Source organism: Stegodyphus dumicola, chromosome 10, assembly GCF_044657685.1.
Source record: "Stegodyphus dumicola isolate Sdum_Otavi_A_Nest chromosome 10, ASM4465768v1".
NCBI classification, from domain to species: Eukaryota; Metazoa; Arthropoda; class Arachnida; order Araneae; family Eresidae; genus Stegodyphus; species Stegodyphus dumicola.
Window position 1 is genome coordinate 144,085,803 of NC_140777.1, and position 18,229 is coordinate 144,104,031.

Below are 18,229 nucleotides of genomic sequence, written 5' to 3' on the forward strand. Positions count from 1 at the left end.
TGCGAAATCGAGTTATTCTACTACTTGTGCAATTGCTGCAAAGTAAGTTAATAATAATTTATTTACTAAAGAAATATTGATTATATTATCTCCTGAGATTAATTTTAGCAGAATTATCTTAAAAGAGTGAATACATAGTTAGCAAGTTGAATTCCGAAAATTGTTTTAAAGTAACTTGAATGTAAATTGTTAAAAATGTTTAACGGGGACTTGAATTAAGTTACTTGCTTTTAATTTATTTCTTTTTACAATTGAAATTTTGTTATTCATGATTTAATTCAAGTCTCCGTTAAACATTTTTAGCAATTTACATTCAAGTTACTTTAAAACAATTTTTGGAATTGAACTTACTAACTATAGATTCACTCTTTTAAGATAATTCTACTAAAATTAATCTTAGGAGATAATATAATCAATATTTCTTTAGTAAATAAATTATATATATATATATATATGTCATAATAAAAGCACAGGAAAAAACGGAGCACTGTAGATGCGTGATTAGACCCATACTGAAGAAGAATTTGATTGCGTAGTATGCTAGTAATGCTAACTTGGTAATATCTAAAGAACTTGGCAGTCGAGGCAGTTTTAATTCCATTTTTATTTCCAATTGATATTTGTGGCCACAATCACTTGGCACTCTAGTCGTGCCTTTCTTCAATATGGATCTAAGCACGCATCTACACTGCTACGGCTTTTCCTTTCCTTGTGCTTTTAATATTACATATATACACACACACATATACCGTACCTGCTGCTTACTTAACTGATTAGTTAATAACCTCAGCAGCTTATTATGCTCAAATTTCCAAGAATATGTATACAAAACAAATATATAACTAATCATTAGAATAATTGCCATTTATTAAAATAATCTCTACTACTTATAAAACACAAACTGGCCGAAGATTGATTCTTTGGATTCAGAATGGTAAAAGATTGATTCTTCAGATTCAGAATAAACTGTTTATAGTTTATTCATCTTTCAGATATGTAATGCTTCAATAAAACAAGTTTAGCAAAAATTTCAGCCAATGCAATTAGAAACAAGACTTTCTGGTGGTGCTGGGCACTCTTCCCTAGTCCCTGTAAATCTCTTTACCCAGGTTGGAACAAAGAGAGGTAGAATACTTTTATCTTATGATAAAAATTATCAACCTTCTAGAGCAGCGGTTCTCAAACTTTGGACCAACACATAATATCTAAACAAAAAATTTAAACTTTAGTACCACCACTACATTTTATAATGATTATTTTTCAATTACTCAACAGAAATATTTAAAACAAAATGTATATTTTGCCATTTGCCCAACCTATTCACTATTTGAATTAAATATGCAAGCATTAAAATAATACTATTAGATTAAAAATTGGTTACCATTTTAATTATCAAAATTTAAGTTATAATCTTTAATTTTAAAATTTAGTGTGAAATTTATGCCTGTTTAAGAGAGATCAATTGCTTTATGACTGGTCGTAATTTCACTTAACCTTAATCGTAATTTAGGATGCACTTTTAATTTTGTTCTGTATTTATATTTCAAACATAACAAGGAAGAAAATCCTTGTTCACAGAAATAGATTATGCTTAATTTATTTCTTTAGCAATAAAAATTTAATAGCTTTATTTGAAATGCCTTATTTATTTATTTATTTTTCAGTTCAGCCAAAAGTTAGCAAGCGTGTTATTTTTGAAATCTTCAGTTAAGAGTTTGATCACAGTCTTTTTCTCCAGGAGATTTTTGAATTTAATTGTTAAAAATACTTTGTTTCTTTGCATACCATCTATTTTTCTCTTGCATACCATCAGTGGTTCGCATACCAACGGTTGAGAATCGCTGTTCTAGAGGCATTAAAAGCAAGCTCCTTATAAATGAACATCTCTCATGATTAAAGGTGGTGCTTAAGTGAACACCGATTCCCTTTTCTGAACACCAGCTGACAGGAGATGGAATTGCATACACAACTACGCTTACCAGGCGTTCTCAGCAAATACAGTCAAAAGTTGTTAATTCGGACACACATAATCCGGAATGATCTATAATCCGGACCTCAAAGCTAAAAACTTTCTGCGCATGCGCCGCGTTGGCACATGCGCACAGGCGTTTTACGCGTGCGCGTAAGACCTTGACTACTGCGCATATGCGTGTGCGCAAGTGCAGAATACGTTTTCGCCAGCTCGTTTAATGTACAACGAACGGTGTAAGCTAAAATTATCTAGTTATCTATTTCAGTTAATGTTGCAGATAGCGTTGTTCTTTAATCTTGGAATTGGATCAGGCTTATTATTTTTTGCAGACTGTAAGAGCAATTTTATAAAAGTAAACTTGAACTTTCGATTATGTCAAATAGAATTTCCGATGCTGGAACTTTCAAAGGATCTACAAAACGAAAGTATGTTTCGATGTCCAACAAACAAAAAGTGGAATTTTGCAAAAAATGGATAAAGACATGAAGAATGTGACAGAGAGGTTAGTGAAAACGAAAAAATTTCGATTGACAAGTTAGTCGGTATTCTCGGCACAGCAATTAACGGGATTTGAACAGCGGAACTTAGTAACTGAACAAGAAATTATGTCTTTTTATAGAATTAAAGAAAAAGTATTATCACATAAAATGAAGCAACTTAAACAACTTACATTGACAGAAATGTTTAATAAAGTAAACAAATAAATATTAAGCTTTTTTTTTTTTGTAAATTTTGATACCCTTTAGATCATAATTGTTCTTTATTTCATAAATTACGGTTTCACATTTTTAATTTTAGAATTTCTACATGCCATCTTACGAGATTTAAACTGATGATCTATAATCCGGAAAAATCGATAATCCGGAATCGCCGAAGTCCCGACGAGTCCGGATTAACGACTTTTGACTGTATCATGAAATACATTTTTGCTTTGTTATATCTTATCAATTTTTGACTGGAAACGGGGAGTGGTGATTGTAGCCTGAAATGAAAGCCTTAATTATGCCTATAATAACCACGAAGTGGTAAGATTACTTGACAGATAGAGTGCAATCTTCCTGCTGGCTAGAAATGAGAATTTTGAATTTTGAAATCACAGGAAAAAAAAAAAGTTTTTTTACTCACTGTGTGAGTTACATATTAGCATGCCAAAAATGTTTAAATGAAATTATTTAAGCCTGAAAGAAAATCATAAATTACTAAAAGATTATGATATGTTTAATAATTTTGCCAAAGAGAAGCTACATTTAAAATGAGAATTTCCCAAACAGCATTGTATAATTTACTTAAACAAACAAACAAACAAACAAACAAACAAAAAAAATTATAAAAGGACTAGTAAAAATTGCGAATGTTTCAAGGAAGTGCAAAATGAATCAGAAATCAAAAGATATCGAAACTGCTGTTCTAGAATGGTTTCAAACTACGAGATTAAAAAATATTCCTTTTTCTAAAACTCTTGATCACAAGAGATGTAGAATTTGCTAAAATGCTAAGGAAACATTTTATGCAAACTGACGGATGGCTCACAAGTGGAAAGAGAGAAATAACATTGTTTTTCAGAAATTACACGGTGAGAAGCAAGGGGCATATCATCATTCGGCTGATAACTGGATAAAAGACATTCTAGTGGCCTTCTAAAAGAATACAAGCCACATGAAATTAATATCAAAGTTTAAACTGGTCTGTTTTACAGAGCATTACCAAAGTACAGCAATGTTTAAAAGTGAAACAGCAGTTGGTTTTCAAAAATTAAAAGAAAGAGTTATTGAGTCACTAACATCCAACATGGATGCAACAATTAAGATCCCACTGGTTATTTGAAAAAGTAGAAAACCTTGATGTTTAAAAGGAGTTACTATTACTCTGACTTACCATAATAACAAGAGCTCATGGATAACAAGCAGTATTTTTATGATTTCCTTTTAAATTTGAAAAGAACACTGAAAAATGAAATAAAAGCTTTTCTGTTAGGTGACTGTGCTACATATCCCTCTGCTCTCATTCATAGTTTAAATTAGTGTTTCTTCCTACAAATGAAAACTTCTGCAAACTATTTCTAATATTTCAGATGTCACATAGGGAAAATATGAAGATTCATTTTTAGAATACATTACGATTGATGATAACATTGAGACAGCATGCAAAAACACTGACTCCATATTATAGAAACTGTTGTAAGGGCAGAAGAAATTGAAACTGACAAAGTCATACAGAAAATGACTATGTACTAATCTCAGCTAAATCGAAAAAAGCATTGCAAAATTTAAGAACTCTTGAACTGAAATTTAGAGATCAGAAAACCTACCTATGAACTTGAAAATATAATCGAGAGCTGTTGATGAAGATTATGACACAAACGCAGATACAGCAGTTTATATAAAAGATTAAAATTTCATCAAATATGTAATTGTAAATTTTAAAAAAAAACATTAATTTTAATTAATAATTTAGTTATTGATTAAAAAATTAATAATTTAGTTATTTATGTTTATTATTGCTCTTATCTTACTAAATAAGCTTAAAGTTGATACAGTAATTTACAATATTAAAACTGCCATTTATTAAACTCAGCCATTTGGTAAACTCAAATATGCTTCAAACGGAATTGGTTTTAATAAGCGGTGGTGGGTAGCGCATATTGTTTTTAGCCCAAATGGATTTTTTTTGCATTGTTTCACTTTTCATTCAAGTATGTTGCCATGCAGAAAAACATAACATATTATTCTTTCACATTCAATCTGTACATTATTAACTAACTAAACTACTTTAAAGCAATAGATGAATATCTTTAAAACATTATTTTTTTACTTTTTAATCTGACTAATTTAAATAAAAATGTATTTAACTCATCTAATTAAAACATTAAATGTTCTCATTTTATTCTAAAAGCATATACATCTAAAATTTTATAAAATGTTTTCCTGTTCTACCTTGGTCACCTTTATCAATAATCCCTACTGATAAATTATATTAATCTTTAAAAAAAGCCCTCTAGAGCAATCATTACAATATGAACCTTTTCAGACTTTTTTGGGGGGGACCTGATTTTAAATTTGCATATTTCTCTTTGAAATAAATTTTAAAATGTAAAAGCACATCTCAGATTACAAATAACAATGAATAAACAACTGACAAATTATTTACTCCTTTTCACGCATTTGGAATTGATAGCATTTATGGCTTTCCAATGAAAAGATTTTACAGTCAAAAGTCGTTAATTCGGACACCCATAATCCAGAATGATCTATAATCCGGACCTCAAAGCAGGGCCGTAGCTAGAGGGAGGCAAAGGGGGGCATCTGTCCCTGGGCGCGGAATACAAGGGGCACCAAACTGATGTTACGACATTTTAGAATTAAATGTTTTCCATCCTTGGCAACCAGTAGGGGGCGCGAAATCTTCAGTTGTCCCTGGGTGCTGAAAACCCTAGCTACAAACTTTCTGCATATGCGTCGCGTTGACGCATGCGCGTAAGACCTTTACGGCTGTGAATATGCATGTGCGCATGCGCATTTAATGTATAACGAACGGTATAAGCTAAGCTAAAATTATCTAATTCAGTTAATGTTGCAGATTGTGTTGTTCCTTAATCTTCGAATTGGATCTGGCTTATTATTTTTTGCAGACTGTTAGAGCAATTTTATAAAAGTAAGCTTGAACTATTCAATTACGTCAAATAGAATTTCCGATATATATTTACTAATATGTAAAGGATCTATAAAGCAAAAGAATGTTTTGAAGTCCATTAAACAAAAAGTGGAATTGCTGCAAAAAATGGATAAAGGCATATCCTTTTTTTTTCTAACCATTCCGAAATCTGTTTATCAATTTCACGTTGCTCTGTGGGGGGGGGGGGGGGACAATGCGGCGCGCAATGAATTGGAAGTTGATCTGTCAGCACTATTCTTACCTTCAGGGCAGATGTTTTTATTTTATTTGGCTTATAATTCCTTACTCAATGTAGTATTTCATCTCGATGTACTCCGTCTTTGATATGATTTAAATCAAATTCCTCCTCATTATAATTCGCTTCTGATAGTGAAGAAAGTGACACAGAGGTTATTGAAAATGAAAAAATTTCGATTTACAAATTAGTTGGTATTCTCGAAACAGCAATTATAGAACTTGAACAGTGGAACTTTGTAACTGAAGAAGAAATTATGTCTGTTTATAGAATTAAAGAGAAAGTATTATCACATAAAACGAAGCAACTTAAAGAACTTACATTGAAAGAAATGTTTAATAAAGTAAACAAATAAATACTAAGCTTTTTTTTTTTTGTAAATTTTGATACCCTTTAGATCATAATTGTTCTTTATTTCATAAATTACGGTTTCATATTTTTAATTTTATAATTTCTGCATGCCATCTTACCAGATTTAAACTGATGATCTATAATCCGGAAAAATCGATAATCCAGAATCGCCGAATTCCCGACGAGTCCGGATTAACGACTTTTGACTGTATTAGGTTAAAATGCAGTTTATTTACAAATACATCATTAGTTTTGAATATGAATAGATGCTTATTATTTTAATGCACGAGAAATGCATATTTTTGATAAATAATTTATGCTTAATGAGTATGATTTGTTGTACAATGATATTTTAGCATTAGCCACCAAAATATTTTAGCAGAATTTACTCTGAATCACAAATTGAATTTAATTTTGTAATATTCAAGAAGAATTATTCGGGTTTACTACTGCTACTGGTAACATTATTGTTATGAAATGTACAGCCGCGGTAAGATGGCTACCTCGCAAAGCAGTTCTAGGGTTGCAATAAAATGGCAAGGGAGAGAAGGGTTGCCACATTGGCAAGAAATCAACCATTTGGGGACAAAATTGGCGATATACCATGGATGGATGGAGAACTTTCTGAAACGAATTCTTACCAGTTTAGCCCAGAATGTTCTCAAACACAAGCCAAAAGCTATATCAACCTTGCTGGTCCGCAGTCAGTTAGTGTACCTCGTCTAAAGTGCGAGTTGGTCAGTATCGAGTTGGTGTCTCGTCTAATGAGTCAATCCCTGCGGAGTCAATCGAGTTGACAGCAAGGCAGCGAGTGCCGAGTGTACCGAAAGAGTCTCGTAGTGTATCGCGGTTAGTGCATCATTGAGAGAGCGTGTTGAGCTCCAGGAATGACCGAAACGAAGAGTCGGGACCTGTGTTCAGTGTGTCGTCGAGTGCATCGCGACTTGTAGCGTGGAGAGTCTCGAGAGTACGTTGAGTTCCGAGAACGACCAAGCAGAGTCGGGAGCTGTACTCAGTGCTGGTGCTTTGCCGTGAAGCCGTCTCCACCATGATAGCCTGATAACCTGAACGCTGTGTCGCTGATCGTATTTATAGTAGTTCATCATCGACTGTAAAAACATGTTTTGGAGCTGTCCTGACAATACTGGCCAATAAAGCGTGTTTCGGTACTTCATCAAGTAGTATTGTCATTATTCACTCCAAATCTTCACCAACCTCATACGAACGTGAAGGAAGAAAATAACGTAACAACTGGTGTCAGAAGAAAAACGCAACAATATGTTTTTTACCTGTGAAGCCCACCAACAGCTAACTGGTAATGGTTTTAGCAGTAAGTTAAGCTAAAGTTATTGGAAATGATTGCTATTAAGCATATCTAAATTTGGGCTAAAAAACATGATATTAAGTATAAAGTTAGCAGAAAGAACAAGAAATTAATTATATAAATCAATTATTATTAATTATATAAAATTATATAAGTCAAATTAAGCTTTTTAAACATGATATTTACTGTATATGAATTAAAGCTAGGAGAAAACGCATATGCAAATAATACATAAATAAAAATCAACTTGTTAACCATGATATTTAGAGCATATAAACTGAAATTATTAGAAAAAATATTGAGAATACACAAGTTAGCATAAAAACAGAGTAAATGTTTGTTTGTTTAATTGAAATCAATTACTGATTTCTAATAATAATTTTTATTACAAATGAATTAAAAATTGCTTGTATACTTAAATATTAAAATACTTTATTTCCTTTTCACTTGATTTGCATGATCATGAGAAGTACTTCAGTTAGAGTTGACTTTGTATTATCACGAAGTTGTTTCATTTATCGCCAAGTTGGTTTGTTTATTACCAAGTTGTTGTTTCATTTATGGTAACTTGAGTAGCTGAATGTTATGAAAACCTTATTATGACAAAATCGTTTGCATCATTACAGGAAATTTTGAATTGTAATGTTTTTTAAGGGCTTTTGTGGTGTGTGTTCGTTAGGAAGTAAATTGCTTGTTTCATTGTTTAAACGATAGAATGGATGAATGTAGTAAGATTAATTTGAAGTTTCTGTACGATTTGGAACAAAAGGGGGAAAAGTCCGTTAATTGACTGCTGTGTAAATGAAGGTTTACTTAGTAGCCATATTCCGTAAAGTCCGGAACTATGTAGGATATTTTTTACTCTTATTTTTGTAAATTTATGTGGCGACCCCAATATATGGGTTCTAGTTCTGATAACTTTAAGAAGTTTTTGGATACTGTTAAGGAATTTTGTGTGCCACAGACTGAAGACAAATGAATTTCTAAATAAGGTAAGTGGATATTTGCCTTACGTAGTGCTTAAATGCATAGCAGGTTTGATCGTAGTCTGGTTTCAACACCCTTTTTTTTCCCACGCATGGCGTTACATGAGTCCATTAATACACTAATTAAGTTTGCCCATGGAATATTATTATCTTCAATAGTATTAACAACTGCTTTAAAAACAGCTTCTGAATTGCAAGATTCCATCTTTAGAGATGCAAAATGATGAACTACAACTTCATTTTGATTGTTGTCATAAAACTGCACCAATATTGCCAGTATACTTTCTTGAGCATTGCTAGTACTTTCATCCAAATTTAGAGAAAATGGAGTCTCCTTTAAAGTTTTAATGATATTTTCCTTAATAGTTTTTGCGAGCCCATATTTCATCTTATAACATGCAGTAGTCCTGGACATTTCCAACGAGTTTAGTGCCGTCTGATCGCGACTCAACTGTTTGCAGAGTTCAATTAAATTGCGAGCTACATTGAAAGAAAGAGAATTCTCGGCAATAAACAAAGTTATTAATACCTCTTGGCGTGCTTTTCTTGTCACTATATCCAATGGCTGAGCATCAGTCTCCAGTAAGTTATCAGTATTTTTTGAATTAGCATAATTACTTAAAGTCATTGAATGTCTAATGCACTTTGAATATTTTATGTGCGTCACAGTTTTAGAATGATTTGTGAAAGCGTTGAATCCTTCCCCACCATACTTCAGCAGTGAGTTACAAAAAACACAATATGCTTGTCCAGCAACATTTATTTTCTTGCACCATGTGCCGATGGTATCCCCATTACCATCTCTCTGTTCAATCCAATTCCACCTAAATGCATTCCGGACACCTTCTTCTAATTGTATAATATCACTATTTATATCGAGAAATTTCATAGTGAAATTCTCTTGCGTACATAAATAAAAAATATTTCAATAAACGAAACGAAAAATTTACACGTGCATCAATAAATGAAACGAAAATTTTACACAGCGTAGAAAAAAAAGTTGAGAAGCGATCAATGACAAATAGCTAATACGGCGAAAAATCCCCCTTCTCTACTTATTGGCGCCACGCCAGGAGAGATAAGACCTTTGAACCCAGAGTCACATGATTGCACATCTGGTCGAACGAAGTCTCTCCCTTTTTTTTCTGCCGCGCCTACTTGCCAAAAAGAATCCAGAAGAGAATGTCCAAGAACCGGGGGAATGAGTCCTAACTCGCAATAAGGAAAGAACAAAAAAGAAGTTTTTTCCCCCTTTTCACGCATTATCACTGCCTTTGGAGAAAGAAAGGAAAAGTTTTCACCACACACACTGACCTTGCGTTTTCTGCTTTCAAAGCAAACAAAATTACCCAGATCAAAATAAATAATTCATTATTATTCCTACTTCCTTTGAACGACGATCCCCGGAGTTTCCGGGTATCAAAGTTCAAAATCCCCGTAATTCCAGGGTTTCCCCGGAGCACAAACACTCCTGTATGTTATTTTATTGTTTGGTTTAAAATTTAGTTTATTGAGATTATATACTTTTTGTTTGCCTCTACTGTAGAACTGGGTGCTCCTTTGACTTTTTAAGTGAAAATATATCGATGTGCACATCAACAAACTCGAAGTAATGCGCAAAGCCTAGTTTGCACAATTCTGTTTTTTTTTTTTTTTTTTTTTTTTAAGTGAAAATACGTTGATGTGTACATGGATAAAGTCAAAGGAGTGCACAATGCCATTTTTGTGCAATTCTGGGATTTTTTTTAAGTGAAAATAGTTCGATGTGTATATGAATACCAAGTTTGTGCAATTTTTTGTCTTTGTGTAGCAGTGATTTTTGTCGCAAAAATTGCCGCTACGCAAGCCAAAATAACAAGTCAAAGAATTGCAAAACCTCGGTATCCATGTACCACCAAAAATCGCCAAGGGGTACCCTTAAATATACTTTAACCAGTACTTTTCCTTTCTTTTCCCAAACAAAACTGTTCAAGATACAGTCTATAGGGAAGCAGCCTTAATCTCATTTGCAAAATTTGTGAATGGATCTTGACAGTTAATTTAATTTCATGCCAAAATAAGTATTCAAGTGATTTGCTTTGGAGAGACCACTTTTTGATAACATCATTTTCAGAAAAGATAACAGCAAAGTAATGATTAAGTGGAAAACACATCACTTTCAAAAAGTGTAAAAATGACGTTAACCCTGTTGTAATACTACAACGAACAAATCAGGAACAAGGATGAAAGAAAGCAAGAACAATTGAAGAGGAATGATTGCTACTTCCGAACAGCACAATAATGAGATTACCAGCTCTGAACTCTTTTGATCACTTTAGGCCGTGTTTACGTTTGGTGGGTTCTTTGTGGTACTGCTTCCAAGCCACTGACTGCATACACAATTTAAAAAAGTAAATTAAAATAATAAAAAAGTTTTTTCTACAGTTAGAAGGCAAAGATAGCAGTAAATAAAAGTCTGACAGTGAATAAAGTTTATAATTCTGGTAATTTCAAAACATCAGTAAACAGTATAATTCTAGTAATTCCAAAACATGAATAACGGATTTATTGAAACTGTCTATTCATAGTAATCAAAAACGCTTTTTAAGTAAAATAAATGCTTCAGTAGATCATTTAAATACAATAAAATTGTTACTTATTTAATATAAGTATATCATGATAAGTAACAGATACACTATGCTTAAATGATACATATTTATTTATATGACCATGAAAGTATTTATCAATGTTTCTAGGACACGTAGATTTTAAGAATAATGAAACGAAATACAAAGCATGCTCTTTCCAATAACAGTTATGTATGACATTATATTGCGATAGCCAAATATATTTTCCAAGAAAGAATAATACCTTTCCAAACTATTCGATACTATTTTCCAAAGATTTACACGGGTTTCCCCCCCCCCAATTTTTTTTTTCTGGGTGCATTACTGTCAACACATTAATCACTCAATTAATGCTGAATGTAGTTTATTCCTTAATACATACTATTTGAGACTGTAAGTGATGATGTATATAGTGTGCTCAATGTTTTCTGCAAAATATTAATGTGGATACACTGCTATTTTATTCCAAGCTAAGTAACCTGTTAGTAATATGCGGAATTAACTTTTAATGTTATATCTATACCGAACATATAGGTATTATAAACATCAGAAAAAAAGGGGGGGGCCAAGAAAGGTGGAAACTAATGTAAATTTAAGATACAGAAAGTTATTCATTTCAGAGTTTGGTGTATTTATCATTACTATCCGTTACCTTCAAATACCTTCCTTTAATTAAAACTCATATCAAGATATTTTGTAAAGTAAAGGGAAAAAAAAACCTACTATCCAAAAATTCAAATAACATATATTTTAACTTTAGCACTAGAACTTAAAGGCTCATTAAATTTGCTTCACGCAACTGAAATCCGCAGTAGAAAACTCGAATTAAATGCAGTTCAGATGCAGTACATATATTCGAATTGCGACATTCTGATCCTACCTTCTAAATCAACAACCTTCCCTGCACGTTTTAAAGCTCGAACTGCTTCATCGTGAGTAGCTTCACGTAGATCCTCTCCGTTCACTGATAAAATAGCATCACCCACATACAACTGTTCAGTTTGATCTGCGGCCATACCTTTGAATATTTTACTAATTAGAATTGGCATTTTGTTCTCTTTTCCACCTTTGATACTAATTCCTAAACCATTATTATCCTGTTTTACAACACGAACAACTCGTTTTTGATTAGCTATGCTTTCCGGAATATCCGGTGGCTCTGTATCTGATAGTCCATTCGAGGGACCATTACTAACTTCATAACTTTCATCTAAACTAATACTTAAATAGTCTTCTTCTAGGGTTACTAAAACTTTTTGCCACTGTTGACGTGTGTACACCTCTAACATTCCAGTTCGGAAACCGGAATGAAAGTTCGGGGCGGACATCTTGCTGTCTATGACGTTTCAGGAAAATAAATGCTGCCATTCTGTACGTATAAACTAAAATAGATAAATTAATCCTGAATAGGTTTGCAGATTTCGATGAAGAGTAAATGAGAGTATTGTATAAAATTCCTCAGTTGCACTGCTTAAACACTAAATTAATACTAAAATTAATACCAGCTAGCTATTCAAATGTTAACTTGCTTCCTAGTCAAAAGTCAAACATAAGTTTCTATTCTTCCTATGAGAATTAGTAAAGTATTAAAATTATTAATGTTAAAATGAATATTTACAGACTAATCGCAAAGATATAAATAAGTGTTTCTGGTGTTTAAAATAAAAACAGAATGATTTGGAAATAACAAAAATCTCTAAATATTCTTATTTCTGAAATGTGTGAAAATGGTTTCATTATCTGGCAATAATACAAATGGTATCTTGATAGATGGGTTTTGTTTGTGCTGATATCAAGAGTATCTAAAATATGTCATATTAGATTTTAAGCTGCATTATTCTTTAATTTTTGAACAATTTTTTAAAGTTATATCTTGAAAGGGTATACATAAGTGTAAGTAAACGGGAATATTTTGTATTTCATAATCAAAATATGTGTTGCTTCAAATCTATTAGTTACATGAAAAAAGAAAATGATTTATCTCTTGTTAAAAATGTAATGTTCGAAATCTTCTATGTTAATTATTTGAAACTTGCTAAAGCATACGAAATCAAAGTAATCTTAATTCACAATTTGTGACATATTGGTAATTCGTATTTTAACTGCATGTACATGAGTGTATTTCCATTTTTACTCTTTAAATTTAATTTGAAATTAATTAAATATTTTTTATCTTCCAAATTTAGTGTTTGGAATGTATTTATTATTTTTATTTTCGTATGTTTACCGTTGTTAAGAGCGATAATAAGTGTTGAACTGTAATGTATATTTTTGCTGTGATTAAATAATAGGTTCCATTTTTATCCTGCATGTATTTGAGTTTAAGATAGTGTTTTTTTTTTTAGTCACCCTTTTCTATAAATTTATTCTGTACATCCATTTAGGGAAAATCGATTTTACAAATATTTTAGTATAGTAATGTAAGCAGCAAGCAAATTGAATTTTAAGCTAAGTATATATGGAAAAATTTACTCTTTTCTGAAAAGTTCTGATGAAAATTTTGTAGTATTCTACAGTATTGTAGTATTTAGCCAACTTTATTTTACATCTGAATAGTTAATTATGTTCACTTTCATAACTGGAACTCCTGGGGCTCCATTAAAAAAATTGTCGGGGCTAATCTTTGGAATATGGTAACAGGTAGTTTGGAGACATTTTGGTAAGGCGATAAAGGTTACTAGCTAGGACTTTAGCAGTGTACATAGATAAAGTCAAGAGTGTGCGCAATGCCATTTTTGTGCAATTCTGGGATTTTTTTTTAAGTGAAAATAGGTCGATGTGTACATGGATGATACCGTGTATGTGCAATTCTTAAAAACGCCGCAAGCAGTGGGCAATTCTGCACGTTCTCCTAATTTTGCACCTAATGTTCATCATGATTAAGCACTTTTGTTCCATAAAAGTTCTAGCGTAAGCGTAATTCGGCTAGCAGATTGTTGAAAAAATATTGAGTAAAAAAAAAAAAAAAAAAAGCCTTTACTTCGTGAAAACAAAATGGCGTCAAAAAAAAAAAAAAAAAAAAAAAACTACCAGGTTGCTGTAGAGCAGAGTGGTCTCCAAATCCAAAAAATCCCCAAGTTACCGTAATTCAAAGATTAACCGTTTTCAGTACTATTCGGTTTCGAGGGCCGTAAAAAATCGCCAAACTATTGTTGATGCCAATGCTGCCAAAATTAACTGTGGCAACCCTAACGCAAGAGAGGAAATATAATAGGAAATAACTATCTAATATTGATGTTTTAATTTAGATGAAAGGTTAATTTTATACAATATTTCGCTACCAAGTTATCGCTAAAGCATAATGTCATTTCGTTGGTTGTTCAAACATAATTTTCTCTGATGAATGATGCCTTTTCTTTGAAAACATTGTCAGTAAAGTGCAGAATCACCCACTTATTTGTTTGCCGCTTTTTACAATGGTAAAAACAACTGAATTTTTGTCAATTTTCTTTTACTTTTTAAGTGACAATAGGTCGATGTGTACATAGATAAAGTCAAGGGTGTGTGCAGTGCCATTTTTGTGCAATTCTAGGATTTTTTTTTTAAAGTGAAAATAGTTCGATGTGCACATGGATACCGAGTATGTGTAATTCTTAAAAACGCATCAAGCAGTGGGTAATTCTGCACTTTACCTAAAATTCTATTGCTGACTTTTCGTCATGGGCAATTCCCAAATTGTTAAATCCATAGGATATCAAAAAAGGATTTAAAATAAAAAAAAGGATTTAAAAATTAAACTAGTATTTCAATGGCATGTTAAGAAATATAGAACTATATAAACTTACGCAATCTGAAATCAACGCATACACTAGATTTGGCGCATACATTTTCGCTGCAATTTTTTTACGCCCCTCAAAACAGAATAATACCAGGAAATACTATTTTGGGACAAATTGTAAAATACCTATTTGCCTTACTCTGTATGTAATCTTTTTCATCAGGTGATTTGGTAAAAGTATATTTTAGGGTACTCCTTGGCAAAACTCTGCGTTATTTTGGCTTGCGAAGCGGCGATTTTTGCGCCAAAAATCTCTGCTACACAAAGCCAAAATAACAAGGCAAACAATTGCACAAAATCGGTATCCATGTATGCATCGATTTATTTTCACTTAAAAAAAATCCCCGAATTGCACAAAAATGGCATTGTGCACTCCTTTGACTTTATCCATGTATACGTCGACCTATTTTCACTTAAAAAAAAAAAAAAAAATCCCCGAATTGCAGAAACTTGCATTGAGCACTCCCTTTACTTTGTCCATGTACACATGGATATATTTTCACTTAAAAGGTCAAAGGAGCTCCAAATTTTGCAGTATAGGCAAACAAAAAATACATAATCTCAATAAAATACATTTTAAACCAAACAATAAATTACATGATTACCATGATTTTCGAGTTCGCTTCGTACACCCAGAGCCACGTAAAAATCAAAATATCAATCATACTCAAATGACTTTTTTCAAACCAGGTACTCTTTTTGATCGAACGCTTCACATAGTGACCATCTGAACCTTTCTTCCTATAAACCCATTCAAATCCATCTAAACGGTTTTTACGTTCGACTAGACACATATCCTTCCTACATACAGGACACTTATAATGGCTACTAAGTAAACCTTCATTTACACACCAGTCAATAAAGCGCTTTTCCCCTTTCGCTCCAAATCATACAAAAACTTTAAATTAATCTTACTAGATTCGGCCATTCTATCGTCTAAAGAATCAAACCAACACACACCACAAAAACGTTTATGAAACATCCCATGATTCAAAATTTCCCAGAATCATGCACTCGATTACGTCACAATAGGGTTTTCATAAATTCAACTACTCAGGCTACCATAAATGAAACGGCAAACTTGACAATAAATCAAACAACAACTTCGCCATCATACAAGGGGTACCTTAAAGTCTTCTCTACCTGCCAATTTATTGTGTAAACAATGTACTAATCCATCACACACAAGCCCTTACCCAAAATCCAACACACACTTTCCAAATTTTTTCCCACAATTCAAATTCACCACAACCAATAATGTCATAATAGGGTTTCCATAGCATTCAACGGTACTATTCTGTTTTGAGAACCGTAAAAAAATTGCAGCGAAAATGTATGAGCAAAAGCGCCAAATCTAGCAAACGCGCCCATTGAACAGCGCGCCAAATCTAGCGCACGCGCTCATTTCAGATTGCATTAATTTATATAGTTCTATATTTTTTAAGACGCCAAAGAAAAATTAGTTTAATTTTTAAATCCTTTTTTGATATCCTGTGGATTTAACAATTTGGGAATTGCCCATGACGAAAAGTTGGCAATAGAATTTTGGGTAAACTGCAGAATCCCCCACTGCTTGACGCGTTTTTAAGAATTGCACATACTCAGTATCCTTGTGCACATCGACCTATTTTCACTTTAAAAAAAATATCTTAGAATTGCACAAAAATGGCACTGCGCACACCCTTGACTTTATCTATGTACATATCGACCTATTGTCACTTAAAAAGTAAAAGAAAATTGACAAAAATCCAATTGTTTTTATCCTTGTAAAAAGCGGCAAACAAATAAGTGGGCGTTTCCGCACTTTACCGAGAATATTTTCAAAGAAAAGGCATCATTCATTATACAAAATTACATTTGAACAACCAACGAGATGAAATTGTGCTTTAGCCATAAGTCGGTAGCGAAATAGCGATGCAGGCATCCATTCAGTTATGCTTAGCAATTTTTATATAAATTATAATAATGATCTGAAATAGTTATTTACTCTTTTGCTTCCATTCAGTCATGTTTAGCCTTTTCTATATAAATTATAATAATAAAAAAGTATTATATGGAATTAACCTTTCATCTAAATTAAGACATCAATCTTGGATAGTTACTTCCTTTCTTGCATTAGGATTACCACAATTATTTTAGGCAGCATTGGCATCAACAATAGTTTGGTGATTTTTTACGGCCCTCAAATCCGAATAGTACCCATTCAACTATTCAGGTTGTCATGAAACAACAAGTTGGTAATAAATGAAACATTTTTACGATAATACAAGTAATACCCTAAAGTCAACTCTAACCGATGATTTTAATCAATTTAAAGCCCCCCCTTTTTTTTAAAGTGTATATTAGTGTTAGAGACGTTTTTTTTTCTGGTAGTCTTCCGTTTTCGGAACCGGATTAATAAATGTGTGGATGTATGTAGAAGCATATATATGTGTATAAATCCACATATATATGCTTCTACATATATAAATACATATAGACATTTCTTAATCCAGTCCTGCCTGATAACAGAAGAGTGAAGAGTACCTATTTTTCTTTCCATTCATTGAGATACATACTGGTAACAAATGAGTAAATCTGCATTTAGTTTTTGTATAAAATCTGTAGCAATCTGATTTTTTAGCCCTAATTTATCGAACTAATAAATAACTAATACTTAAATAGCTGGTTGTGTTATAAACTAGGTCAAACAAAACAATAGGTAAACATACAAAAAAAATTACCCTAATATATATGCTCTGTGATAAGATGACTTATGCAATAATCTACAAATAATAAATAAGAGTTTTTATAATGTATGTGATATATTTGTTAAATATAAAACTAGTTTATCAAAAATTTCATTAAAAAAAACTATGTAAAATTTTGTGGAAAATATATATGTAAAGTTTTTTTTCCCTACCTTTTTTAAAAATTTTTTGATGTACTAAACTACTTGAATACATTATTTGGTACTATTCCGTTTCGAGGCGCGTAAAAAAATCACCAAACTATTGTTGATGCCAATGCTGCCAAAAGTAATTGCGGCAAGAAAGGAAGTATAATAGTAAATAACTATCCAAGATTGATGTTTTAATTTAGATGAAAGGTTAATTTCATATAATACTTTTTTATTATTATAATTTATATGAAAAAGGCAAAACATGACTGAGTGGAAGCATAAGAGTAAATAAGTATTTCAGATCATTATTATAATTTTTATCAAAATTGCTAAACATAACTGAATGGATACCTGCATCACTATTTCTCTACCGACTTATCGCTAAAGCATAATTTCATCTCGTTGGTTGTTCAAACGTCATTTT

At 32.1% G+C, this 18,229-nt stretch overlaps 2 protein-coding genes across 2 annotated transcripts in view; one reads left to right on the plus strand and one right to left on the minus strand.

Annotated features, from left to right (window-relative positions):
* Positions 1 to 12,500, minus strand: part of Syn1 (Syntrophin-like 1) — a 51,481-nt gene extending 38,981 nt beyond the window's left edge. Inside the window, exon 1 of the mRNA XM_035358248.2 lies at positions 12,027 to 12,500. Within this exon, the coding sequence (XP_035214139.1) occupies positions 12,027 to 12,474 (448 nt within the window). The 5' untranslated portion in view covers positions 12,475 to 12,500. The remainder of the gene's footprint in view (positions 1 to 12,026) is intronic.
* A 389-nt stretch (positions 12,501 to 12,889) lies between these two features.
* Positions 12,890 to 18,229, plus strand: part of LOC118187946 (RNA-binding protein 39-like) — a 67,163-nt gene continuing 61,823 nt past the window's right edge. The window contains exon 1 of the mRNA XM_035358247.2: positions 12,890 to 13,039. The gene's annotated coding sequence lies outside the window, so the exon portion shown is untranslated. The remainder of the gene's footprint in view (positions 13,040 to 18,229) is intronic.